The 27,874-nt window shown below is 39.3% G+C and overlaps 2 protein-coding genes across 4 annotated transcripts in view; one reads left to right on the top strand and one right to left on the bottom strand.

The window, feature by feature from the left end:
• The window catches only part of LOC129120976 (uncharacterized), a 56,475-nt gene extending 44,972 nt beyond the window's left edge, over positions 1–11,503 (bottom strand). For 2 of the 3 annotated variants that reach the window (XM_077177230.1, XM_054633832.2), the window contains exons 1-8: positions 11,262–11,503; positions 10,932–11,032; positions 10,513–10,582; positions 9,334–9,464; positions 7,549–7,637; positions 6,297–6,396; positions 4,905–4,948; positions 3,145–3,222 (exon numbers count right to left, since the gene is read on the bottom strand). In XM_077177230.1, coding sequence (XP_077033345.1) covers positions 3,145–3,222; positions 4,905–4,948; positions 6,297–6,396; positions 7,549–7,637; positions 9,334–9,464; positions 10,513–10,582; positions 10,932–11,032; positions 11,262–11,427 — 779 coding nt within the window. In that variant the 5' untranslated portion in view covers positions 11,428–11,503. The remainder of the gene's footprint in view (positions 1–3,144; positions 3,223–4,904; positions 4,949–6,296; positions 6,397–7,548; positions 7,638–9,333; positions 9,465–10,512; positions 10,583–10,931; positions 11,033–11,261) is intronic. The other variant, XM_077177231.1, reaches the window with a different exon arrangement.
• An 8,730-nt stretch (positions 11,504–20,233) lies between these two features.
• On the top strand, positions 20,234–25,542 carry FGG (fibrinogen gamma chain). Its single transcript, XM_054633647.2, has 10 exons — positions 20,234–20,373; positions 20,469–20,513; positions 20,910–21,093; positions 21,198–21,291; positions 22,250–22,380; positions 23,017–23,150; positions 23,285–23,469; positions 24,126–24,403; positions 24,741–24,910; positions 25,310–25,542. Exons 1-10 carry the CDS (start codon positions 20,302–20,304, stop codon positions 25,322–25,324), a joined length of 1,308 nt encoding a protein of 435 aa, XP_054489622.2. The 5' UTR covers positions 20,234–20,301; the 3' UTR covers positions 25,325–25,542.
• Positions 25,543–27,874: the final 2,332 nt, after the last annotated feature.

The following is a 27,874-nucleotide window of genomic DNA, read 5'->3' as shown; positions in this document are numbered from 1 at the left end:
AAACTTACTTTAAGGAGACAACAAAGGAAATGAAAGAATAGCTTAGGTTTTAGTAATTAACCATTAAATGCCCACACAACTATTCCTGAGATTCAAAGCACCCTTTTGCAGTGGAATTGAGTTCCCAGAAGTATTTGCATCAAACATTTCAAGAAAATTAAAAACAAACAACCCCCCCACCCACATCAAAAATCCACCAACTAAACTATGTTGGATGAATGAAGTGGATTCATTCCAGTGCCTCAATACTCACCGAGACATTATAGCAAATGCACAGAATGTAAGCTCTAACTTGCCTGGCTTCATTTAGATTAACTGACGTACTCTTGTTTACAGAGTTAATTATTTCTGCTTATGCATAAACAATAGACAGATAAGCTTTATAAACCTGAAATGCAGCAAATTCTTTGGGTTTTGTTTACACGTTAGGAAAAAACCATACCCATCAGTCTTTCTTAGAACAGCCCTGTGGATTACTGTTCTTGGAGAGAAAAAAACCCCAAGGACAATCCAAAAAGTGACCCTGGTTGGAGGCTAATGAAGCTCACCCTCCACAGGGAGGTGTGAGGAGGAGAGAGGCTGCCCTCCAGTGTTCAGTTTCCACACACCACTAAGTGCAAGGGATGGGTTTTCTGCTCTTGGGCTGCAGAGATACTCTCATGGAGTGGGAAACTCCTATGTGAAAGGACATTAATGATAAACACAGATTCAACTTGGCTTCTTCCCCCTCCTATTTACTGATCTAATTGGGCTGGTTTGGATTTAACATTAGGTACCACAGACACAATGATTTATTGAGATCTAAATTATTTTCACTTATTTCCAGGAGACTGCTAAAAATGGCATTTTTTCTAAAGGAGGGAGAAATCATTAATGGACACAGTCATGTAACTTCTGCAAACTCTGTCAGAGCTCTGGTGACCTATTTGCAATATACTTAGTTAGTGGCTGCAGGTATGGCATGTTTTGGTCACTACTGAGACACCACGTCATTATTGTACATTATTACGAATGCATTATCTGAAAACAGATTCAGACTGTCTAAATAACAAAAAACCCAAGCCAGCAAATTTCTTAAAACTCAGGAGAGAACAGGTTACTACTAAACTACTAAATGGAAAACACATTTTTCTGCATCCCAAGAGTATTAATAATATCTGCCCTCCATGCTTTTGGGCCTAAATATAGACAACTACTATTCATCAGTAAGCCAAAATTTATCCAAATAATCTTCTCCCTGCCCTCCTTCTCCCCATATTCTAAGTGGATGTGTTGGATCCCAATTCCACTTCAGTTAGTGAAGTGGATCTCCACTCTACATCTGAAAACCTAAAATCAAAGCTCACACATTATTCTCGTTTTGACTGATTTTAGCAGCTTATCATACAGGCTGATGTGTCACATTATTTTATTTCAAGAATTTCATCAATTACATGTCTAAGACTCAAAAATTGCCAACAAACTGACTAGTTTAAGGCACCATAATCAAACTTTTTAGCAGACTTAAACTGAAGGTAAATAAATAACTGTTATATTAGCACAAATACAGTCATGTATGGTTTCAGGGTATGTACACATATCGAAGGGGACAAGGTAACAGCAGTATCAGGTGTTAAACCCCTATGTTCTTTAGCAGAGATTAAATTCAGCACCAGTCAGCTATCACAAGTCTACTATGATTGATTTTAGACAAAGTTCTGTGATTTTTGATAGATACAAAACTATTAGCTATGCATATTTGTGTACTTTAACTCTTCTGTAAAATGAGCTACTCCCACTCCAATAGCTCACAATAGCTTAATATATTCAAGGTTCCTTTCTTTTTTAAAGCCAGATGGACACTCTTCACAGAAAAATCCTTAAAGACCTAGCAAACATTTTAATAAGAAAATTACTATTCCCTTTTTTCACTTTAATTCTTTTATAAAGTAAGGTCTTCTGGAGTCGCAGTTACAAAAGATTTTAAGAAGTTTCATGATGCAGCACAATTAAATGACTGGGAAAGACATCAGAATAGGAATTATAAATTTCCAAACCAACTTGTTACTATAAACTCTCTCCTTTGATTTCAACAGAATACAACAGTGAAGAGTGAGTGCAGTTTGTTCAGTAGCCTTCCAGTAGGTGAGAAGATCTGCCCAATCCTGTTTGTTTCAATGCCATACATGCATTCACCTTTAATCAGCAGCGCTCAGGAATTCAGAAAAGCAGCACACATATTTTAGGATCACACTCTGAATCAGAAGCAGAGAAGACAAGGAGAAGAAAAAATCCAGGGAGCCCTATGGCCCTTCAGGCAGCAGGGCACAGTCCTGCTGGGTCACCAAGCTGGACCAGAGTCAGCCTGAGTGCAGGAACACACTGCATTAAAGCATTCTTCTCTCCTGCACCTCCCTGCTGCTCTTCATCCTGCCTTTCTCATGATACAGCACACAACAAGATTCCTCCCTCTCATCCCAATAAATACAGAAGTAACTGCAGCCAGAAGCAGCAAATGTGCTCCCCAACTACTTTTAAAAACAGGTTGGTAAAAAGCTGGCTCCCTCAGCAGGCAGAACAACACACATACATGTAACTCTAATTCAATAGCTCTGAACACAAGACACACAGAATTTTCTGGAAGGACTGACCATCCAACATATTTGTGTTCATTGGTTTACTCAGCAGCACTGAACTATGGCATATATTCATACCTACCAAAGCAAATTATGTGAAATTTTTGACTGACCAGCAAGCACCTCTCATCTAACCGAAGACTATTGTAACAGCATCCAAAACATCAATATTGTCTCTTCTGATACAATCATACATGAAAGTCAATAATAAATCTTTTCAAAAAGCAGAGGATACTGAAGGAAACAGAAAAAAATCGTTTTAAAGGGGAAAAAATAATCAAAGGGCTAATTTGTTTTTCAAAATCTGCTGAAGTTAACAAAAGAAAGACCCTGTCTGAACAAAAAGGAAAGCTTAAAAAGGGAAAACAGAACTTGTAGAAAAGTAACATTGAGGTGGCAAAATATCAAGAGGCCCATATTGTGTCCCCAAAAAGAAAAAGGTAGAAGCAGTTTTCACAACACAGATACAGGCAGAAAACCTCATCTTTGGTCTGCTACAAACATGCATGCTGATATCAAGTTTACCTACCAGTCTGGTACTGTGTGCCAATCAGTGAATATTCCACCTGTACACTGAGCACCACATTCAATGAGATGACCTGCAAGACTGGGAAAATGGCATTAAAGTAACTAAGTAAAATGCAAAAATCAATTTTTACAAATCCAGCTTTAAAATACAATAGAAATAGAGCTAAATTAAAAGCTATTTTCCTCCACAAGTATCTAACACAATTATGAATTATACATTAAGTATAACAAGGGATCCTGAAAGATGAATACAGCATTTAAAGGACAAATTCTTGCAAGAATTTTCCTACAAAAAATTAATACCTAGAAGATTACCTTACACTTAAAACCAAGTTTTCTTAGTCATTTCAAAATTTAGTATCTTAGTAGTCTGCTCTGTGTAACTAAATAGACGAAGACCCCTTTTAAATGAAGAGGCAGAAAATCTCACCTCCATGTATTGTATATTCACCACAATGTATTATGATTACCTATTACTATTTTCATATTTGATTGTGACAGTCTGTAGCAGACTCCATAGAGCTTGGGAAAGCTCCATGGAGGATTGATACTTTTACAGTAGGAACTGCTGAGTCCTGACGAGACAGTAAAATAAGCTCCCGTCTCCAACCCCCCGCCCCTTAGCCTTATCCTTGTAACCTCATAGGTCATTCTCCCTAACCCTTACTATTGGACAAGTTTGGATCCCCCTATACCCTATAAAAAGGGGCTGTTTTAGCCCATTCAACAGAAGAAGAGCTGTTGCTGGACCCTTCACAGCCTCCCCAATAAACCATCGCTGTGGAACACCAGGACTTCTCCTTCTCCTCTCTCGCATCTGCTTCAGCCTCAGCCAAGGGCACCCTAGCAAGCAAGCAAAGAGCTGAGATCCTAAGAGAGCTGATAAGCACTAAAGAGCTGACAATCACCAAGCTGCCAAAAGGGTAGCCTGTGGCAACAGCCACGAGCTAACTGGGCTTTCAGGCACTCTGTCTCCCAGAGGGACTGGGCTCCCGGGCCATCCTTGCATCGTCGATAATAAGGCCTAGATCGAGGCTTTATTAATAGTCCATAACTGTTTAACAGAATTATGAGGAAAATCTTCATCTCTATCATCCCCAACTCAGTGGAGCCTGAATGAATTTCTCTCCACATTTTTCCTCAAGCAGAAGTTCAAGAACACTAACACTAGAGTGTGCTCAGGCTAAGTAACCACTCTTTAATGAGGACTTCAATTCAGATAAATTTTGCACAACATTAAATTAGGAGGCATAATTCTACTCCTTTCTGAATCACATTCTTAACCTTAGGACTACAACAAGGATTTGTAAATGGGAGCACTGACTCTGAGCTTCAACAAAACGATACCAGGATGCTGCCTTCTGACCAAACCTGCTTTTGTGCATCTTTCAGAACAAGCCCTGTGACCAACCCAATTATCAACAGTGACAGCCAAACAGAAAAACCTGGGAATCAGTGGCCTGTACTATAAGGCTACTATCTCTCAACACAAAATGAACAGCAAGAGAAAGTTAAGCTGTTAAATAAAATCTTTCAACCCTTTCTTTCTTATTTTAAGCTGGTTCCAGAATGAAATTTCTGTAATTTCAATTCTAAGTGAGAGCAGTAAGAGAGCCTTAAAAAAACCTCAAAACCTAACAAAAACATGCAAATAAATTAATGCAACAATAATATGAAAAATTAGTATGTGCTGAAAAAGTTGGTATCTTGATATTATGATATGAAATACAGATTTACTCCATTTCTTCTAATATCATTTACCTTCCTGCAGCTAGCAAGTCATAGTCATCCCTATTCCAGCCAAACTAGAAGAAAAAACACAAATATTTTAAATGCACAGAAGTCTCATACAGTACAAAAAACTGCACACAGTATGCTCATTGCTTTGAATAACAATGCATTGGATATATTTTAAATCTAAATAACAATAACTGGCAGGCACTGTACATGAATTTGAGTTCCTATACAGCAAATCAGTAAAAAAAAACCTCTGACACATTTCAGTTTTCCTCCTATTGATACAGCCCAACAAATTTAAACTCTGAAAGTCATACCCTCTTTAAAAAACTGAAAGCGCAACATCCGTATTACTTAAAACTGCACAATTTACAGGTTTACAAGTATAATACCTATCTTGTGTCACCTGGACAAACCACTGTGTGTCTTCAACCTTTGAAAATTATCAGTTCCCAGAGTACTACCAGTCACCCTCAAAAACTGGAAGCATGCTTTCTGTTTAACTAGAAATTTTAACTAGAATCTTTTCCCTGAGCTCTACTTGCAAGCAAGTAGATAAATGTAATTGATACAGTAATTGTTTCTTATTAAGCACTTTGCAGAAATCTTCCTAAAACCTTTCCTACATAAATTAGATAAGGTCTCTCTGGAGTAGGTAATACACACTGACAGTTGTTATTTTGAGAACGTAAACAATTAGGAATAAAGTAAGAAGTCATAACGGAATTTATAAATGGAAAATTAATTAGGCAATGTTTGACATGCATGAAGTCAAAAGAGTATGATGTCTTAGAAAGTATGTTTTTAACTAGACACATACTCTATTTTTTTAAATATGCACCAAAAGAAAGCTTCTATATTTGACCATGTATGATCCTTCACACAAGTTCATTAAAATCTATTAAAAATACTCCAGAAAACAACCATGCTTGTATAATTTTTTGAATTTCAAGGAATTTCAGAAATGCTGCATTGAAACTTGACTACTTTAAACAAAACTTCTTATGCACTTAACAAAAAAACCCAGTGTTTTAAACCACCTCACAAGCTACCTCCCAGCCAGAGTGAGCTCTACTATCAACACTTTGTGGTAAAGAAAAATATACTTGCACACGGAACTTAGCAGAAAGGCAAGGGAAAAAAAATCCAAAACAAATGGTAAGAGTGAAATACTGGTCAAAGAGGCTAAGACTTCCTGAACTTCACCCATGCTTTCTAGCTCAATGGTATGCCAGCTATCAATTTAGGAGAAGTGGAAGCTGACAACCTTTCACATACCTAAGGAAAAAATTACAGATGCTCATTATTTTTAATTTAGCATCTACATTTTCATAACGAACAAAAATTGTCTGACAATGACTGCTGAATATTCACTCCCATATATTCATTAGCATTTGGAAATTAACTTGTACTTACAGAATGAATGAGTGGTCCCAATACGATTCCGCTGTCAACACATCTGCCCGTCACAACAATATCAGCTCCAAGGTCAAGAGCTCTGCTTATTGGCCTTGCTCTAAAAAAGACAACACAGCAGTAAGTACTTTCATCTTTTAAAGCATCATTTAAAAAGCAGTTCCCTGACATACACAGAAGCTAAAAAACACTTAAAAATTGCGTAAAAAATCAGTAAAATCTACTTCAACAACCAACCTGTGGTTAGGCATGTACATCAAGAGTATTTTAAAGAGCAGTCATCAGGGCACTATCAAATTCAGGTACCTAAATAACACAACTGGAACACTTCTCTTAATGTCCATAGAAACTTTCTTGAATAAAGCACAGAGGGACATTTCTATCATCAATTACAGAAAAGAGTGTTTTTCAAAGATTCATTAGCCATTTAAGTTTTAGATGAGTGTATAAAGATGAACATTCTTCAGGGACAAAGCCTGGTGACTTAGCCCTCCAATTTTAAACCTTTCAGGTCAATTGCCTAAGTAATTTAAGAACTCTCAGTATTGTCCAACTTCAAGAGCACTGTGCAAGAATGGGATCACCAGGATCACCAAATAGAAGAGATGCATGATACCATTGTCTCACTTCTTGGTCGTCTCCCTGTACTAGACCTGATTCACATTCATTCATCTGAAGTGGATGGTGACAATGAAAATGTGCTTTCACAAAGAGGTAGCTAGAACACCTGCATTCACAGACTTATGGAAACCCTAAACATGATAAAGGAGAGAAGGGAGATCTTTCAAAACAAGTGACCATCCTGAAAAACTGGTTTCCAAAATTTCAAGGGTACAAAGCCTGACAGAGTTCAGCACAACACAACAGAACCTCCTACAGCACTGACCACATCCCAGTACTTGAATTCCTCGTTTGCACTTCTCTAGTGACAGCACAGTAAATTACTCCATTCTGCAACAGAATACTCAGCATATGAAAAAGCATTTTTGCAATTGTTGTAATTGAAGTAACACTGTTTTGACTTCAACTAAAATCTGATAATTCACAGATGGTGTATTGCTAAGAAATCATAACTTACAAGGTTATAACTAAAACTTACAAGTTATAAATAATTTTTTTTTCTGGTTGCCTGAATAATTCAAAGGTGAACCTCATCTACTAAGTGGTTCTAACTGCAAAGCAAAAAAATTCCTGTATTCAATGTGTTAAAATTAGTTGTTCATAATAAATACCCCCTGCTAAAATAACTCACCCAAGATACACATTCATGCTGTGAATATTCTCTGGAAATTGTTTGCCACTCTCTAAATCAGTGATACCAGCTCCTTTTAAGTTCTCTTTCTGTTAGAAAACAAACAGAACACACAAGCTGTGAGTATTTTGAAGTTTGTACTGTTGCCTCTCATTAGTATCAAACAACAGATCCACTTCATAGCAATTCTAAGCCAAGTATAATTATTAAAACTATTAACAATACCAATCAGTTGAATCAGGCTAAAAGCCTTAGATACACTTTTAACCACAACTTTTCCAGCATGCAGAAAATTAAGGTAGTCTTTAAAGAATGTAATGTTCATTTATATATGACCAACAACAATGATCTGGTGTATTTCCTAAGCTTTAAATAGCCTTTAATTGCTGTAGGACTAAATAAATCAAACCCTGCAATCAGAAATGTATCTGCCACATCTGCAATGGTGTCATGGCCAGAGAACAAGGTTAATCCTGCAGCTTCATATGGTACTTGGAATAAGCTGTGTTTCCAGAAAAGTAGGGGAAAGGGGAGGGTGTGGTTTTGACCATGAATTAGGCATTAGCTAGGCAATCCAGTGGATTGAGGGGACAGTGAATGCATAGACACAACATCCATGTAAACTGTAAATACTAATTTACAGGTGGGATCTCTAGTGTGGGGGAAAAAAACCCAAACTTCCACTCTGAATTAATTTGCTATTCTAAATGATTGAAATCCTCCAAACCACAAGTAACATTTACCATGTTTCATGTATCAACAGTAGAAGTTGTCTGTAGACCGTAAAAGCTGTGTCTTTTTGTTCCTGTAGGTTATGTACTGGCAACAGCACAGAAAACAATGCATTTCAGATCGGACATGCCCGTAACAAGCTCAAATAACAACCACTGGTGTACCAGTAATGAAATTCTGGCCCACAGACAGTAATTTCAGCAGGGCAGAAGTTTCTTAAAAGGAAGTCCAAGCACCACACATCACTTGCAAATAAAGGATCTTACTTGATGATCTTCCACATTCAAGAGCATGCAAGAGGTAACAGATCCTATGCAGATAAATAATTTTCCAAGTTACAGGCAGAGATTTAACCACAGTGCAAACCTCTCCTCTCAACTACTATTGTGTACAAACTCTTTTCCCAGTAGCTTTTCAGGTATGGCCAACATTTTTTTGCAGATTTCATAGATAAAGTTAATTCTCTAAATAAAAAAAAAAAAAATCCCATGTATTTAACCTTTCATTTTTTTTTTTTTAATTTGAACTTCAATCCTCTCACTTAACATTACCTTACTGGCTGTAAACTAATTACTTAAAACCAGAAAACCAAATATCTATAAACAAAGTACCATCAGGAAATGCCTGTAAACCACTAAAAAAGCTAGAAGGGATAAACATTTGAATGTGTGGTAGCTACACCACATTCAGAAGAATTAACTAGCATGATTACCTAGTTTAGACAGAAGCAGTAAATAACTGCATGCAATAGCTTCTCCTTGAGCTATTGCATGCAGAGCAGGCAGACCTTACAGCAGATCCACATTTTGCTTCAAAAAGCTAAACAGAAGATGCAGAACCTTATAAAATTCACCCCCGCTGTATACCAAACAGCAGATGTGCCAAGAATTATATTTATGCACTAAAAGAACCCAAAAGACTATGAAGAACAATGCTTCTGATAGCAGAAGTCTAGTGAGTGCATAGAGACACACAAGGTTCCTAAGGGACAGTAAATGCCATCTTCATGCTATACAGACTTGAGCTCCTAAGGCTTAAAACAAAGTGAAATACCTCACTCATCAGATCATCTCCAGCAACAACAGCTATTTTCATATCAACATCTGCTTTCTTTGCCACCTCCTGAAGGGCAGCTGCACAAGCAAGTGGATTAATTCCACCAGCATTACTGATGACACGAACACCTAACAGAAAAAAAAAAAGGCAAATAAAGTTCAGCAACATCAATAATCAATCACCTGTACTTTAAAAAGTGTGCTGGAGCACAAGCAAGGTATCATCTTCGCAAGGTAACAGACATTTAGTCAAGCAAAATATGAAAACCACATTAAAATAAAACCACATTTAACCTGCGAAAGGATCAGAATAAGCCAGTACAAAATTGTTCAGAGAAAAATAACTGCTATAGATACTTCTCATCTATCCTTTATGAATGGAAAGTGACCAGAAAGACACACATAATGAGGCAGACACCATCAAACACCTCTGACAGGAACAGTAATAGACACTGTGAAGTTTTACTAATGTAAACAAACAAACAAAAAAAAAATCAGTGGAAAATCATATTGTAGAACTATGTAAACATATTGTAGAACTATGTGGGAATTTTGAAAAACTTAAATTACCTTGAAAACATCTAGCTCTCACGTTTTAAAAAAGATCTGTAAAGCAATCTACCATTCACAGATTGAAGCTATAGTAAGAAATACATGGAAATATATGTATGTATTTGCAATTGTAACAAATACCTTAAATCAACCCAATTTCACCATCAGACCTGTACCCCACATCAATTACAATAGGATTTTTCACAGAATTCTAGAATAGTTTGAATTAGAAGGACCTTAGAGATCACCAAGGTCCAAGTCCCCTGTTATGGGCAAGGTTATTCAGGGCTCCATCCATCTCGGCCTTAAACATTTCCAGGGATGGGGCACTCACAACTTCTCCGGACAACCTGCTCCAGTGCCTCACCATCCTCACAGTAAAGAACTTCTTGCTAGCATCCAATCTAAATCTACCCCAGCTTATGGCTATTCCCCCTTCTTCTATCACTACATATCCTTGTAAAAAGTCCAACTCTCTTGCAAGCCCCCTTTAGGTACTGAAAGATGCTGCAAGATCTTCCCAGAGCCTTCTCTTCTCGAGACTGAACAGCCCCAACTCTGTCAGCCTGCTTTCCTAAGCAGGTGTACTGAATTAACACAGAAACTCGTGCAAGGAGTAGCATACCTTTCCTGTGAATATCGTTTATATAGGGAGCCATGGCAGTGGAGACAAAATCCGGAGTGTAACCTAAAACCTGAAATAATTAAGAACTGTAACCATTTCTTACAGGTAGGTCAACCCAACCCCTCTCCTTGGTTAACACAGAAAACAGGGAAGAAGCCCTACCTCTCAAATAATACCATCATTTGGGTAACGATGGGAAACGACACAAACACTTTCACCAGATGAAATTGAACAGATGCAAATAAATACATGCGAATAAAAAGTACATTTAAGAAACCGTGTCCCTGTGACCAGGTATGTCTTAAACAGATTTCGGGCGCGATTTGTGCTGAAGGAGAGCTCGGGAGGTCGCAAAGTACCGGAGCGCACCCGCCCCGGCCGAGCCCAGCACGCTGGGGCCGGACACCGGCTCTACTTACGGGAGAGCGGGCCTTGGCAGCCGTCAGCAGCGACATGGTGATCTCGGAGAGGTAATCGAAGACGAGGAAATCCAGCTTCCCTCCGTACAGCAGCTGCGGCACTGCCGGGGCAGGCAAGAAGGCACCATCAGCTCGGTACACCCCGGTGCCCGGCCCTAGCCCCGGAGCCGGCCCCGCCCGGGCGTGCGGCGGCGGCCCCGGCCCGGCCGCTTGCGCAACGGGGCTCTCTATGGCGCTAGGGCCGCCGTCCGCCGGGCTGACCCCGGTCCCCGCCGCCCCGCCGGGTCTCCCGGCCGCCCCCCAAGCAGCCGCTGCCGCCCCACCGCCCACCTGCGACCGCCGTGTCCCCCCAGAAGCCCGAGGCGCAGCCGATGCGCACCGCGGCGCCCGCCGGGGGCTCGCAGCCCGCGCTGCGCCGGCGGCTCCAGGGGGGCGGGCGGGCGGCGGCCCCCAGGAGCCGCGGACCCCGCAGCGCCAGCAGCGCAGCGCAGCTCATGGTGAGGGCAGCGGGAACAGCGGGAGCGCGGGCACCGCCCCGGCTGAGGCTGCCTAACACAGGCTGGGGAGGAGCTGGGGCCTGCGGAGGCGATTGGGAAAAGGGGCGGGAGAAAGTTTATAAACCCCGGGTGCGCGGGGGAGAGCCCTTAGAGCAGTGCGGCCGCAGGGTGGGGTTCTCATAGTGCTAGTAAACTGTGGGGCAGTGATGGACAATACTCATACAGTGGTGTACTTTTAGCGCTAGTCAGCTGTAGGGCAGTGTCCGAAGGGGCCCTCTCCGGCTCGGGCTGTGCCCGGCCCCGTGCTGGACAGGGTCGGTGGCGGGGCTGTCGCATCCCCGAGGAGCTGCGGGCCTGGCGAGCGCAGCCGTGCCGCTCCGAAGCGTGTGGCGGAGTGTCGGGGAAAGCCTCGGCAGTGGAAACCCCCTCATGAGGCTCGGGATAACGCCAGAAGCGTGTCAGATAGTCCGGTTATGGAGTCCTTATGAAACCTTTTCCTCCTGGCCTAAATAGAAAATATGTTTATTAAAGAATAAGGCTTTCTGTGTGGCTGTGCACGTCTCTGTTCTGACATACAGCGTTTCTCGGGTGCTGGACTGAATTTCTAGTCTGTGGACGTGAGGAAAGTGTCACCAAGGCAGGAAATTCCCTCGTGTATAAGGAGGAACGATTTCCTGGTGTCTGAGCTGGAGGCTGTCTCTGGGTATCTGCATAGAGGGCTAATCGTGTACAGGTGCTGCAGAGCCAATCCTCCGTGTCTGGCATCAACGAGGCTGTGCCTGAACCAGAGTCTTACCTGCTACTCTGGCACAGTAACAGCTTGGCCTTCCTTAACAAGTGCACTTCTGTTCCAAGTGGGTTTGAATTATATCTTGCAAATGATACAACACTAAAACTGGGAGTCTGCAAGAGTGATGGACAACAAAATGTTTGGTGTAACACTGACAATGCTAAGTACGTGTTGATGATGAGAGGGGGTTTTACTGATGTAAACAATAGCCATGTTAAAAATAAATAAGTACTTCTGGAAATTGTCTATAAGACTTCCAGTTAGACTATTTTCAAATTGTGATTAGAAATAATGCAGTTGAAAGAAGATAGGCAATAATCATGCTGTGATCTCAGAACTTGGTTCCTTATTTAGCAAGGTACAATGTTTTCCTATGGCAAAGAGGGCTGTAAAGCACCATTTTATGTTCTCAGTGCCTGAGTGATGAACAACTCCTGTCCTAATCTATTAAAGAGGCAGACTGAAGGAGTTCATAAAGAAAGAAAATTTGCTTCCCTATACAGATTTTTATTATTACACTATGAAAGTATTTCATTATTATGTTGAAAATTTGCAGGTTTTGAGTCCCTATAAACTAGTAAACATGTTAATAATCACAGTAGGGGAGGAAAACCACCAGGTGGTTTATGCATATTCACCTCCAGGTAATCTATATTCGACTCTAGAGAGCTTTGTCCTAAATATATATTTATTGTGGCTCCTGAAAGTCAACTTTGAAGCGAGAATCAGAAAGAGCACTGTCTGGTACAAAATACATAGCTAGCCATAAAGACAGATGCTTTCTGTAAATAAACTTTAAAGTGTCTTCCACGTGTGTTTTGATGCAGAATGCATTGCAGTCACATGCCAACATATTGCAGCATGGCAGGAGACGGTGCTAATCCTCTGCAAGTCATGCAATCCTCTCAAATCCTGGGGTGAAATTCAGGTGTGGTTTGCCTTGGCTGGGACCCTATTACCAACATGCTGCAGTCCTGCCTTCTGTGCTTGAACCCATCCAGAATAAATGCCGGTCCCTGATAAAGAGAATCACTGGTAACCCATGGATGTAAGTCAAAGTTCTGCCGGAATGTGCTGGGCCACGTTTTCGTGCTGCAAAGCTGAACTCGCGGGTGTGAGCAGAGCTGGCTGCTGAGGCCAAGGACCCGGAGGCCAGTAGGTGGCTGTGTGTGACCACTGTCCGCACCTCCTCGCCTAAAAAACAATCCCTGGCCCCAGAAACAGCCACCTGCTCCCTGCAGCCAGCATCCTCTGTGCCTTTCTGCCTCTCTGGATGAGACAGGCATTTTGTCTACGTTAAGAAATAAATATTCACACATGCGTGTGTGTACCTTGGTGAAACCACCTTGGAATCTAGAAGATGCTTTGTTCTTTTATCTTCTCTCAGGTATTGTCAGAGCATGGATTTTGACAGCCACTGCTCATGGTTCAGGGGAAGAACTGGATCTTGCCTTGTCAGAAACCATTTCAAGGTCCTTATGGAACCTTAAATACAATTTTAGCAAATTTGTATATGGATGTTGACAGCTGTGTGAGACAATTAATATCCAACATATATTTAATACTAAGACACACCCATTAGTTAATATCCCAAAAACACAAGGAAAGGATTTAGGATCGTTTCCATTATTTGCAATGGTGCAGTGAAGTGATAAAGAGATCAAAGCTTGTATTCTCTTGATTCCCCCAGTATGGAGGGGTTTGACAGCTGGCTTGCAAGCAAAGCTGAGTCAATAGAAGAAATAACAATTTATGATTTTTGAATATATCTATAGTAAAGAAGAAGACAAGGCTGTTAGCATAGAAACACATTAGAAAAAATACATGAAAAAATACATGAAAAGTTTTGTAAACTAAATTATGTGTGTAAGTAAATGTGTATACGTGCCTTATTAAATTTCTGTAAAACTTTTGCCAATTATATTAACGCTAATTGCTTTGCACCAATAAATATAAGTTACTATAATAAATGACTTAAAATCACACTTTTGTTAAAAGTATATAAGCTAGAAAACATGCAAAATAAAAACTTTTTTCTTCTTAAACCCTAATCACGTGTGTGTATGTCATGTCCAACCTAATAATAACACCCCAGCGAAAGTGTTTCTTACTCAACTTATACTTGTCCTTAAATAAGTAGACTGCTTAATAAGCTTATTGAGATTCTAGAAAAATCATGCATTTTTCTTAGAGAGTAATTTATTCACTACCTCTATCCCCCCATTTCAGAAATTATTTTCTTAAAATATACTGAATTTTCATTACCATCATCATTCCATCCTGAGCAGTAATGATTAGCTCAGAGCCCATTATTTTATACCTGAGGTTAGGATTGTTTGAATGAAAACACAGGCAAATTATATAGTGGTTCTTTTCCAGGTAGGCTTGGGAAGCAATGCTCTGTGATGGTCAAGTCTTTATTTTGAGATTTGTTTGAGATGACTTAAGAGATTTTAGGAACAGTTTATTGCTCTTTGAGGACACCAGATGGCACTGTGTGGTTGTCGGCGAGGCCCAAAAGAAACCACAACGAGTAACAAGCCTGTGTGGAATTCATAGGCAGGAGGTGCTAGTAAAGAGACTGTATTTGTGACCTGTGTAGGGGATTTGGGTCAACAATAAAAGCTGTCACAACTCGCTCACGTGATAGGAACCCATTGCTTAATGTAAAATTTTTAAGAATAAGCCAGAATTCCTCTCATAATTTGTGAGAAAAAAGCAAGAGAAAGAAAAATCTTCTGGCTTTACTTTTTATGCCAGAGAAAGAAAAAGGCTACAGATTAAAACAAGAAGAATAAAGAAGACTTTTTTTTTCTGCTTATGATTTACATGTAGAAAAATCTGAGATTTTTCTGATAAATATTCTGATAAATACTTATATTTACATTTAATCTGCTAGTGCTATTAATGTTTCAAATATAAGCCTGTACTTCTCTTCCTGTAAACAGACTGAGGCACCAGCATGGAGCACAGGTAATGTGTAAGAGAACTGTGGAATTCATTCTTCTGCTTCCATCATCCTGAATTAATGGCATTCAAGCCTAATCCTGGAAGTCAGGGAGGACAACACAGAGTGGATTTTTTCAAAACAAATACACTTTCCATTATATTTCTAGGATTTCTCTGACAGTCAGGCTTTCTCTGATTGCTTAAAAAGTACAAGCAAACTATTTTCCAGAGGTTTATTGTGAAATACTTTGCATTTTTGCTGTATTTTCTTTAATGTTATTGTCAATAAATTCCTGTCCAAGCTAATAATATCAGCCTATATATTTGATTATTGAAGTAGACTCTGTTTAGTTTATTGAGGCTCTGTTCTCTCAACTAATTACAAAATACTCAGCAAATATTTGAATTTGCTACTTATCTTATTCCCTCAAATTAGTGCATCTCTCTGTTTAACAAATAAGTTCACTGTTCTTGCCCTCAAGGTAAAGCATACACTGCAATCTCTCTTCTGCAGACAGTCTGAATACCAACCTTTTCTAAGTGAATCAACAGTTGAAAATGGTTTCTGTAGATCAGTAAAGGCAGAGAATTTACTATATTGCATCAAATACCCTTAAATAAGCTCAAAAATTATGTTTCACTGAACATGGTTTAGGGCTTTGTAGGAGATTTTTAGAATTTCGAGGTATAACATCATGTACTACAGGACTCAGAAAAACCTCAGTTATGACAAAACAACAGAATGAGTTATCTTCTGAATCATCCTGACTCCATTCCTTTATATCACATTCTTTTTTTTCAGACATAAGATCACTCTTAATACCTTAAGATTTGAAAGAAGTTAATTTTATTTAAAATTAAATAAAATTTAATCAACTTGCATCAAATTAGGCAAGCAGAACTAACGAAACAGAAACACAATAGGATTTTTCAAAAATAAGATACTAGCTCATTCAAACCATCAAATATCTGACTTATAGATATGAGGTGTCTTCAGAACTATTATGATGATTAGGTGTCTTGATTTTTGGCCCTGTAATTTTAACATATTTGTTTAAATTTGTTTGTAGTGATATTTAAGTCAAAATAAAAACTATGTATTAAAGCAATAACCCTTGGTTATTCTTTGCAAAAAAACAAAGTATCTTTTATGTTATTAAAAGTGCTGATATGAACAGTCATGAATCACTGTAACTTCCATGTTTTGATTTAAGAAAATACATTAGCCTATAAGTATTAAAGAATACACTCTAAAGTGCATATTCCCGGTGTGGAGGCAGCAAAATACCCCATAATTTCTTTTCAAAATGAAAGGTTCTGCCTGACATGAAGTACATACATTTCTTACTGTTCTTCACTCAGTTTTCAAAGAAACAACTATTTCCAGTGAGTATTTGAGCAAAGTACCTGTATGGTGTCACAAGTGTAAAAAAATTAAAGGCTTTCCCTTACACAGCAACTGATTTTGTTGACTCATTTTACTTCAGGAAGGGTGAGGAAGAAATGTGCTGCACAGAGTGGACTATGCAATTGGAAAAAAAATATTGTTATTTACCTTTCGCCCACATTTTGAAAATTGAAAGAGAAAGATAAGTTACAAAACTTTTTTTTCATTTTCTCTTTAGTGCACTTGGCTTTCTCACCCACCATTGGTATAGATTTGCTATGAGGCAGCTTTTTGTTGTCTCTAGTTGTCATCCTAATTATCACACTTATTGATTGACCTAGAAAAGGGGATTTTGCCCACTAATCAGTTTAGTAATGCAAGCAGGGTGATACATGTTGGTGATAAATAGCAAAGCGTTGCAGGGATTTTTTTTTTTCATAATTTAGTATTTGGTATTTTTCAATATTTATTTATTTTTAAATAGGAAAAATATCTTCTGGAGCATCTAAAAAAATGCAATTTCATTTCAATTCCACTGAACACTTTCAATTAAATAGTAATAAAAGCCCACTGGAAATCTTAAAACTCATCACTAAACATTTCTAAAATGTTGTAGACTGATTTCTCAGGTTAGATGCTCAAGGCAAGTAAGTATAAGCTTAAAAAACAGATGTTTTTCCAAGTCAGACATAAGGGTATTCTGATATTCAGGAGCTAATTTACAGACTCAAACGTGTTTGTTTTTCTGAGGAAAGGTTTTCTATGAATGATGGGCAGGTGTTGGCTAGTGTCCCAGTGGCTGACAAAAAATACTAATCAATATTGAGTTGAAGAAAGCTTTTTCAAACAAATAATGAATTTTACTCTCTCCTCAAAAATAAATTGCAGGAAAAGAGTACACTGAGTTTGAGAACTCTTCCTTCCATCTGTGCTACCAGGAATTGTTCCTCATCTGTTACCAAACCAGCAATCAGACTTACTGGAAAGAAAACACTGACCAGAAAATCAACTTGGCTAAATTAGGCTGGACATATCTGAGGGTACAATTAGGTCTCTAGCACACTGGTTTGGTAAGTGGGTAAGTGGGTCAGCTGTTTTGCAACCAGGACTCACCAAGACAAAATAGTATGTAGGAGAGGAAAAATACCACATAGTCATTCCACTAAGATATGTATTGCTTTCAACTTAATTAAAAGTAGGACTAAGATCTTTCTAAGAAATGAAAGGTGTAACAACAGAAGAAAAGAAAAAAGAAGCAAATGTATGAAATGATTAATTATTCATGACCACGTAATCAGTAAAGCAAACAAAAATTTCCTGAGGTTTAAATATTTACATCTTCTGTTGAGAAGTACCACAGTTGTAACCACAAATACAGCTGAGCAACACTTATAATTGCAGTGTGCAAATATTTGGTAATCATTGAGGCAATGTTGAAAATTGACTCCTTCATGAATGTAAATATGATAATTTTGTGTAACATAAGCATCTGACTGAAAATTCAGTTTTCCTATTCCGAACCCATTTGTAAGAATAATGATCCTTTTGTTTTTCCCACCAATTAGACATTTACCTTGAACATTGAAACTCTATTTATACATTGTTATGATGTTATTATAGCCATTCTCATGCTGTAACTATAAAATCTTTGGGTTTTTAACTCAAGATGAACTAGGCTTTTACTGCCAGAGTTCACTTTTGTCATCTTCTCTGAAATTCTTGCCTAGGAACACAAGACAGTTTTTTTCATTTTCTGTTGCCAAATAGTCTTCTGATAGAGTTTCAAGCCCATATGTGCTACTTCTAACGACAAAAGGGAACGATGTGTTCTTTATTCTGTCAGAGGATGAGGGATGCCTGAATTGTGCTACGTGGTTCACCTATTGCATCACGAACAGTACGTGCCCATCTGTACTCTGCAGTGTATATCCAGTGTACATCTGTGTACATCAAGCTGTTACTTAACAAAGCTCCTACCAGCAGCCCACTCATGTCATATCTAAGGGAGTCCTGCTGGTGCACAGCCTCTGGAATGGTATCTCTAGGACCCTGTGGACCCTTGTGTCATGAGCTGCAAAGATGAAGCAAAGCAAGCTCCGTGTATGAGCAGCAGTGACAAGGAGGTTCAGCCATGGTTTCCTCAATCCATGTTAACAACACCAGTGAAGCAACAGTAAAAAACACAACAGCAGATTGACTTCTACCCAGCCTATTTACTTTATTTTCACACTTTAGGAAACAGAAGTAACTCTGTAAAAGGTGGAAATATCCTATTTGTATCAGTAAGGTCAACAAGAGCACATTCTGCACATAGCTCTTGAAGGGAATTAATATCAGATTTGGAAAGACAAACCTTTAGCATCGATCATCCTTTGGAAAAGACTTTTGGCAGCCTGGCAACTAACTCACTGGTCAGCAGTACAGTTACTGGAAAGCTGACACTCTCAGGCACAATGCTTCAGCCTCACTTGAGTCACATCAGATTGATTTTTAGCATCCTAAACACTCACATTTCCTTCTGGCAATATGTGGATGGATGTCTGAACATGATGGGAGCCTTCTGTTTGATCCGATTTGACCAGATTAAAAGAGAATATACAGGTCAGGAACTCTCCATGTTTCAGGGCATAATCATATCTAATTTTCTAATAATCTGGTTCCTATAGAATGCTTTTCCCCCCTTTTTAAAATCCCTATTAAGCCAAGTTGAAGAATTGATCCTGCTGTACAGAGACAAAGTCATTTGCCTGAAATCACAAAGCTGACCCCAGTAACAACAGATCTATCCCTGACCCCCATTCTCACCATTCTTCTCATCATCCGGTCAAACGTGTAACAGAGTCAAAAGCCTCATTCAACACTGCCTTATCACACATTGTGCTGTACAGGCACAAAATCAGACTTTCTCTGCAGAAGCCATAGTTCAGACATCAGGTCTGGGTCATGAGTGGAAAGGTTTTAATGCTCCCAATACAGAGAGCATGCCAAAGGACATACTAAAGTAATTTGCTGGAACAAAGCCCATGGCAGAAGACAAGGCTTGTCAGCACTCTTGTAGCAGTATTGAAGAAGGCAGATACCAACAACATTAGCTCTCCAGCAAGGAAGCATTGACCAAATTCATAGGAATGGACTCACTGTGTTGAAGGATAGGGAACATTCATTGCCTGTGAGAAATACCACAGACTTCTTTTCCGGATATGCCACTGCCCAATGACTTCACACCTTTCTCTGCCTCAGTTTTGTCATCTACAGAACTGGGAAAATGGTGTTGAGTCTCTTTGCAAAACATGTAGAGATCTGTGGTGGGAAAGACCTACTTAATCCCAAAATATCATTTGTTGTTAGGCAATTGATAGTTGGTACAGATAATTCAGATTGCTACTGTGCCTTTTACCTGTGCTGTTAGAGTGAAACTTCTGCCAGCCCCTGTTACAATGCAATGTGTGAGTTTGATGATGTTTGTGATGAGGTGTAGCATTTCCATGCCTTGTCTCACCTTCCTGCCTCCCCTGAGACCTGGCTGGAGCAGAGATCAGGCGACTAAGTGCAAAGCGGGTTCTGAAAATGGGAGGAGTGTATGTGCAAATTCTGGGAATCAACCTCAGATCCCTACCCCACCTCTTCCCACCACCTCCCAGTGCCCGCCCCCAGCTTCAGCCTGCTGCCTTAAACTGCTGCCACCCTGCGCTGGGTTGAACATTCTCGGCTGCTGACTGCACAAGTGCCCCTGGTGGGACAGACACGATGGGGCTGAGGTTGTGCCGCTGGGCTCCCCTGGGGTCTCTCCTCGCCCTGCTCGTTTCCAGCAGCATGGCGGTAAGTGAAGAGACAGCCTTTAGGAACTGTGTGCTAGCGCAGAAAGGGGTCTCGGAGAAAATCCACTAAAACCAGCCCTCTTTTCTTCTCTTCAGTACATTGCTACCAGAGAAAACTGCTGCATACTGGATGACAGATTTGTAAGTACCTGAAACATTTTCTTTTATCTTAAGAATGTAACTAAAGCTTTTCTATGCTGATTATTAACCAGTGTTATCACTTGAACCCCATCATTGTTTTCAGTACTTATTAAATGTGCTTTGCTTAAACCTGTCATTTACTGATAGCAGTATATGCTTGGTAAAAGTGGATGAAAGCACATATCCAGCAGATGCTACAATAATGGCATGCACTGTTCTCTTGCTGCATGCATGTAGTGCCTCTGAAAATTCAAATACAAAGTCTGCTGCGAATGCCTGCCCTTTTTTATCCTTTATCATTTGTGTCAGCAGTGACTGAAAGTTCCTCTGCCCACACATTCTGCTCTACTTGCTTTGCCCCTGAAACATTGACAACTGTCTCTCTTTACTCCTTAGGGTAGCTTCTGCCCAACAACTTGTGGCATTGCAGATTTCTTTGCTAAATACCATTCCATTGTGGATAATGACCTGCTGGAAATGGAGAGACTTTTGCAGCGTATTTCTAATGCCACAGTAACAGCAGGCCATCTGATCCAACACATCCAAGGCCTCTATCCTTCAGAAAAGCAGACGTTACCAAGTGAGCATATAAAAATAAGTACACAACTGAAAAACATTATTTATGTGGTTTTATTTTTTAAATTTTCCTAACTACAATTATTTTGTATCTTTTCTGTTTTACAGATTCAATTGATGATTTCACTCAAAAGTCCAGGAAAATAATTGAAGAAATTATCAGATATGAAAACACTATATTGTCTCATGAAACTACTATCCAGTAGGTATCTTCCACTTCTTTTATCAGTGACAATACAAATTGTTTTCTTTCTGTTCTTTTGTCAAGTGCCAAAAAGCCTCTCTCAGAAAGGTTTTTTGTGCTCTTGAGGACAGTTCTGCCCACACTGGCATTAGTAGCTACCTAGCAAGACACGGAAGGATCATGAGGATCTGATACTGAATTCTCTGCTCACCTGGACAAACTATTAATTGTGCAAGAAGTAGAAGATAAGAATTGCCATGAAGCCTGGCAATATTTTTATTTATGTTTCTCCTGCTGTGCCAGCTATCCCTAAATTTTTTTCATGACCTTTGGAGGTCATGAGTTTTTGCAGTAAAGCAGAGCATGTGGAATGTTTGTGCAATCATTTACTCTGGCCAATTTTGTTGCATACATCCATGAAAATTAGCTCAGTTACCTAGTTCTAAATCATAAGTAACCATAAACTTAGTGATAGTCTTTTATAAGTTGACATTGGAAATAGAATTGAAAACATCATTAATCTTACTAAATCTTAAGGATATATTTTTTGACAGATCTCTGCTTCTATGACATTATGTCAAAGATTTTTTAGGCATTCTGACACTTGCAGCAGTTTATTTAGAGCACTTAAGTTTTACAAGTACATCCATAATTGAAGAGGAGTTTATCCTTTCCATCAGGAGAGGAAAGTAAAACTTTCCGTAGAGTTATATTAATACATTAATTACTGGTGAGAGTTTTGCTGGTTAGAGTCAAGTTTTGCATATGGTTCAGTTTTGCATGAGGTTAAGCCTGTGCTTTCCCATTTTGCCTGTCCTTAACTCTGAATACCAGTGCTGAGAGAGGCACCCCATTTTACAGGGATGCATGTAGCAGCACATTAGATCCATGAGGCATGTGTACAGGGAAATGAAGGAGAGTTACACATTCCCAAACAGCAGGGAACAACAACCCATTTTTGTGTCTCTCTGTCCAGACAGTTGACAGACACACATATAATGAACGGCAACAGGATCACAGAGCTGAAACAGAAGATTGCCCAGCTTGAGTCACTCTGTCAGGAGCCGTGCAAGGACCGGGCTGAAATTCATGAGACAACTGGAAGAGGTGTGCAGAATATTTCCTGTATGGTTGAGGGTTAATTCAGCTACGAGTGCTGCTGCTTGGCATCACAGCAATGATTTACTTGGAATCTTATGGGTCATAGACTTCTGCAAAGATACATAAAATTGCACATTATAAAACCAGTCAGTACAAATTAGATGATCTGCAGGCAAGGATTCAAATGGAACTTAGTTCTTGCTTGGCCTTTTTGGCCAAAATATGATTATCCCAAAATGTGTGCTAAACACAAGGGACATGACTAGCATTTCCATGGACCTGGGACTAAGAGAAGATAACTCATCAGATTTCTACTAAGCCATGCCCAAAAAAATTTAATTATTCCATTAGGTCCAGAATTATCTTTCTTTGTTGCTGTAGTAATCAATGCAATGACTATGTTTTACATTGCTTAAAGTCTACATGAGACTAAATTCATCTTCACCTTACACAAGTCCTGTGACCCTCAGTAGGGTTTTTTATGGCAATTACATTGAACTATGTGGACTAAGTAGCTTAATATGCAGCAATGCTATTTAGGTAAGTTGCATTTCTTGCACTAAAAAAGTTAAAATATAAAATAAATGTAAGGATAGAATTGTAGCTAGATTGAAAATGATCTTTGGAATGTCTTTACTTCAGATTGTCAAGACATTGCAAATAAGGGTGCAAGGAAAAGTGGACTGTACTTTATCAAGCCTCAGAAAGCCAAGCAGTCATTCCTAGTCTACTGTGAGATTGACTCATATGGCAATGGCTGGACAGTACTACAAAGGGTATGTCACTTATGTATTACTGCTGTAAACAAACTTTTTGCATGAGTACTGTTTTTATTTACCTACATATGATACATATCTTTTTGACTGAGGTTTTTATTTTTGTTTTTGGTATTCTTGGTTTATTTCTCCAGAGACTGGATGGGAGCGAAGACTTCAGTAGAAATTGGGTTCAGTACAAGGAAGGATTTGGACATCTGTCTCCAGATGACACCACTGAGTTCTGGCTGGGCAATGAAAAGATGCATTTAATAACTACACAGTCCACTCTGCCATATACCTTACGAATAGAGCTGGAGGACTGGAGTGGCAAAAAAAGGTATTTGCTTATTATGCTTCTGAGAATGACAGCTTACAACCTCCTGCTCCCACTGCTGCATCAGTTTGTACTGACAAAAGGTTGCTCCTAAAAATTTATGAACTCTTAGACCAGATAACATGTGCATGGAACTGCTTTGGCTCCCGAGCTTACAGCTGTGACAGCAGTCACTGGGTGTTGCAGTCACATGGGCCTGTCAGAAGGCCACATGCTGTCAGCACTCATTTATTAGGCAGAAAGAATCTGTTTCTTCTCTCCAAGTTTCTTTGTCTTACATATCTTATGGACTACGTGATTATTATAGGTCTGGTCTACACTGTTCTTTTATTTTATTTTTTATTTCTTTTTCTATTACGAACCTGGGAGATTATATATACATTTATATATATGTGTGTGTCTGTGTGTGTGTTGATAATGTAGATATTTCATACATCACTAAAGGCTAGTAGTCAGAAAATATGTTGGGTACTGGAGCACAAATGTTGATTGGATGTGTGTCACTGAACTGAGGCCCACAGTCACATGAAAACAATTCGTTCTGAAATGCTAGGATGCAATAAATGCCTTTCCTGCAGTTTTAGTGCTGATGCATTTTTCACTTGTGCGTGTGCTGGGAGTGCAGCATGCCCATGTTCAGCCCTGCCCTCTGTTCCCAGCACTGCTGACTACGCTGTGTTCAGAGTGGGGAGTGAAGAGGACAAGTACCGACTGACCTACGCCTACTTCATCGGCGGTGACGCCGGGGATGCCTTTGATGGATTCAATTTTGGGGATGACCCAAGTGATAAATCCTACACCTACCACAATGGCATGAGGTTCAGTACCCACGACAATGACAACGATAACTATGAAGGCAACTGTGCTGAGCAGGATGGATCTGGGTGGTGGATGAATAGATGTCATGCTGGCCACCTCAATGGCAAATATTACGTAGGTAAGGTGTCTTCTGAGTGCTTATATCCAGGACACCACATTTCAGTGATAAAGGAAAATGAGTCACGTTTGTAGAATACACATTGCCTTCTGGATACTCCAAAGCTGGCATAGTCTGTTCTTTGCAATAATTGTTAACACCAGTAGTAGGAATTTGTTACTGCTCTCCATTCCAAAGTGGGATAATCAGTCCTGAGAGAAACAAAATAAGGGGAGAAAGAGGGTGAACAGAGTCTGTTAGATCACCCAGGGGTGCCATGGAGTGTCAGGACCAGAAAAATGTATGGGCACTATTTTAGAAAGCTACCAACTGTTTTGCTCCAACTGGTGTTGCCTAGGTGGTGTGTACACATCAGAAGATGCTGGTCCATCTGGATTTGACAATGGCATTATCTGGGCAACCTGGCGTGACCGGTGGTACTCCATGAAGAAATCGGCAATGAAAATCATCCCATTCAACAGACTGTCAGTGGATGGACAGCAGCACAACTTAGACAATGTCAAACAGGTTCGACCACAGGGCCAAGGAGATATTTAAAATTAACACAGAACATTTCAATAATAATTGAAACATTTCAGTAATAATTTCAAATAGTGAGCAGGGACAGCTGAAGTTAAGCCCACTGCATCTTAGAGAAGCTGGCTTTTTTATCATTTTGTCACAGTAGTAGTAGTCACATTAGTACTTTAATTTTAGTGCACCTTCTACATTACTGTTTCTTTTAATGGATAGATAAGTGGATAGTCTCATGACCAAGAATAATCCCTTGCCTTTGTGTAATTTAAATGCTGCATTTTTAATTTCCAACTAATATGACTATGTATGGATGCTATCAACATGTCATCATAGCCTTAGGTACTTCTTTCATTAGAAGAACATTAAAATACTCTTTTTTTTCTGTTTTAGGTTGGAGACGCATAAAGAACAATTTGGAAAAGTCTTAACAGGAAAATTTTCCAGTCTGAACAGGAAAAGCAAATCTTTTCTTAAACACTGAACTTAGCAAAACATTACACAGTTTTGACTATAAAGCAACATTGACTGTAAGATACCCAAACCTCTTCCCTGAGCAGTGCATACCTCTGTTGATGGTTGGTTTTTTTTTCTGTACACATTCTCAATAAATTTTTGATTATAACAAAAAAGGCCTGAGTTTGTTATCTGTGATCTACAGCTGGCCAAGCAAGGCAATGAAAACTTTTGATAGGTGGATCAAACCTACTTGATTCAGTCATTCCTGAATTTCACACCAGCAGTTCCTGCTCTTTGTTTAGAGACATGTGTTCAACCTGTTTCTCCAGAAATGTGATAAGTATCCATAAGCTTTCAAGTTTTACAATAAAGTTGTTTGGTGACATAGATCAAAGTACGTAGCAAGTTGAAAGTAGCCTATTTGCCTGCTGAAGATTATTTAACTTTGCTTACCATGAAGTAATGAATACATTTTCAGTTGGGATGTGCTAGGTAGTATCAATGACCAAGAACAAGTATTTTACTTCAGACCATATATATCAACAAGTTTCTCAAATTTTACTCAGAATAAGTTTCATTTACTATATGACACATAGTAGTAAACAAATATTTAAAAATTACTTCAATGTATCCAGTGCCGTGCAACCAAGAAAATTTGCAGCAGAAATTGATTGCATTTTACTTGCATTTTCTTTCTCTGGATCTGGTAATAATTTCCCATGTGATCCACATCAGAAAATCCACAGCACAGGTCACAACCAACAAAGAGTTTGCAATGCTGTCTGAATGTACCTCCTCGAAATCTGATGAGTGCATTTGAGGGATGTGTTAGCAAACCAAATTAGGTTTGTGGGCAAATTGCTCAACAAAAGATACACCCAGAGCTAGAAACTATAACTATCTCAAGCTGATGCATTAAGTAAAATAGGAAGTGTATCCTGGTCTTAATATTTTTAGCTACTTATGAAAAACCAGAAGTTTGCCTGGTACCTCTAAATGGCACATCAAGTGCTTTATTATAGAGACAGGAGGACATTGGGGTGATAAAAGAGACCTTACAGTTCATGCTGCCTCAGCTGTTTTCCAGTTTTGATGCCCAGATGCCTCCTGAGGCTGGTGCTGAGCATCTTCCCTGGATCTGAGTCTCCACATCACAATAAACTGCCAACTCTCTCTCATTTTTATTAGGATTTTGACATAGTTGAATTTTTACTCTTGGGCCAAAATCTAAGAGGAAAACAGGTTTCTCAGGAGAGAAGAAGGCCTCATTAGCTAGGGTCAAGTGAGGTTAACAATGGCTTGAGAGGAGGGATGACCTCTCCACACCACTGGACTGGTATATTTCAACAACTTTGTTGCACTCCTGCAACCAGCCATGATGCACAGCTCCCTGCCAGCCCTGACACTCAATTCCTCACTAAGCAAAGCAGTTTTCCTGAACATTTTGTGCTGTAAGGCCTCTCCTGTTGCTCCATGGAGCTGAAACAGTATTTGTAGAGAGGCTGGAGAGAAGGATGGAAGAGAAGGGTTGGTAAGCCCAGTCTCCTCCTTGTTCTGCAAACACTACTTGAGTAGCATTGGTTGAGTCCCTTCCACTTTCTATTTTCAATTTATGCCACCTATGGCATGACTTTAGGTTGATATTATTTATATATTTGCAACATGGATTTAAAAAGTATTCTTTTCACCTCTGTTGCTTTGATATCTGTATTTACACTCTGCTAGATAAGAATTGTTATTGCCTCTCCTGGTATAGATTTTGGCTGCAATTTGATGGCCATCTGCTCTAATTACATACATTTCATGGATATGAGCTGGTATTTTATGGATTGCTCACCATTACTAAAATCAGCTTATTCTTCCAGTTGGTTTGCTGATGGGTGTATTTAAGTTTTCAAAAATCATTTTCATCTCTGGAGAGGAGCATTTGCTCCAGTGGTCAGAAGGGTCAGAATCAGCAAATCCAAGACAGCTGATCTTTCAATGAAGTCCTATGCCAGAGTTAATCAGTGAGTCTTCAGGGTCCCAGCCCACAGTTGTGTTCTCTGGGCCCTGGAAGAAATCTAGCAACACTCGTGCCTCTGGAACCTCCTTGCTAAGGCATCCAATACCATATTTATGATAAAGAGGCTGGAAAAGACCTGTTTTTTCTAACTCTTAAAATAGAATAATGCTCTCAGTATTATTTTTTGCAAGTAAGTACATTGCAATTGAACTTACTGCCCCTATTTTGTATGCTGAGAGCTGAGCATATTTCTCTTTTCTAAATAATTTCTTATCATACATGACCCTCAGACTGTAGCCTATAGTAAAAGTTACCTGTATTTAGAAAAGTCTGTACCTCTCACTTCATAAAAGTTTATTAAAGGATTTGGTGGCCTTGGTTTCACACCTTGAGCTTTCAGTGACTCTTCCAAAGACCACTGGAGAACAAAAAAGAAGAATCTCACTCCAAAGGCAAAGGAAAAAAAAAATGAATGAGGAAGATGTAGAGGAAGA

The sequence above is a fragment of the Agelaius phoeniceus genome, chromosome 4 (genome assembly GCF_051311805.1).
Source record: "Agelaius phoeniceus isolate bAgePho1 chromosome 4, bAgePho1.hap1, whole genome shotgun sequence".
Classification (NCBI taxonomy): domain Eukaryota; kingdom Metazoa; phylum Chordata; class Aves; order Passeriformes; family Icteridae; genus Agelaius; species Agelaius phoeniceus.
The sequence above is the reverse complement of the archived record's forward strand: the minus strand, read 5'-3'. Positions and strand labels throughout refer to the sequence as shown.

Coding starts and splice junctions, on each gene's coding strand:
- FGG (XM_054633647.2), top strand. CDS start 20,302: ATGGGGCTGAGGTTGTGCCGCTGGGCTCCCCTGGGGTCTCTCCTCGCC. Junction 21,094..21,197: donor AGAAAAGCAGACGTTACCAA/GTGAGCATATAA, acceptor TCTGTTTTACAG/ATTCAATTGATGATTTCACT. Junction 22,381..23,016: donor TCATGAGACAACTGGAAGAG/GTGTGCAGAATA, acceptor TCTTTACTTCAG/ATTGTCAAGACATTGCAAAT.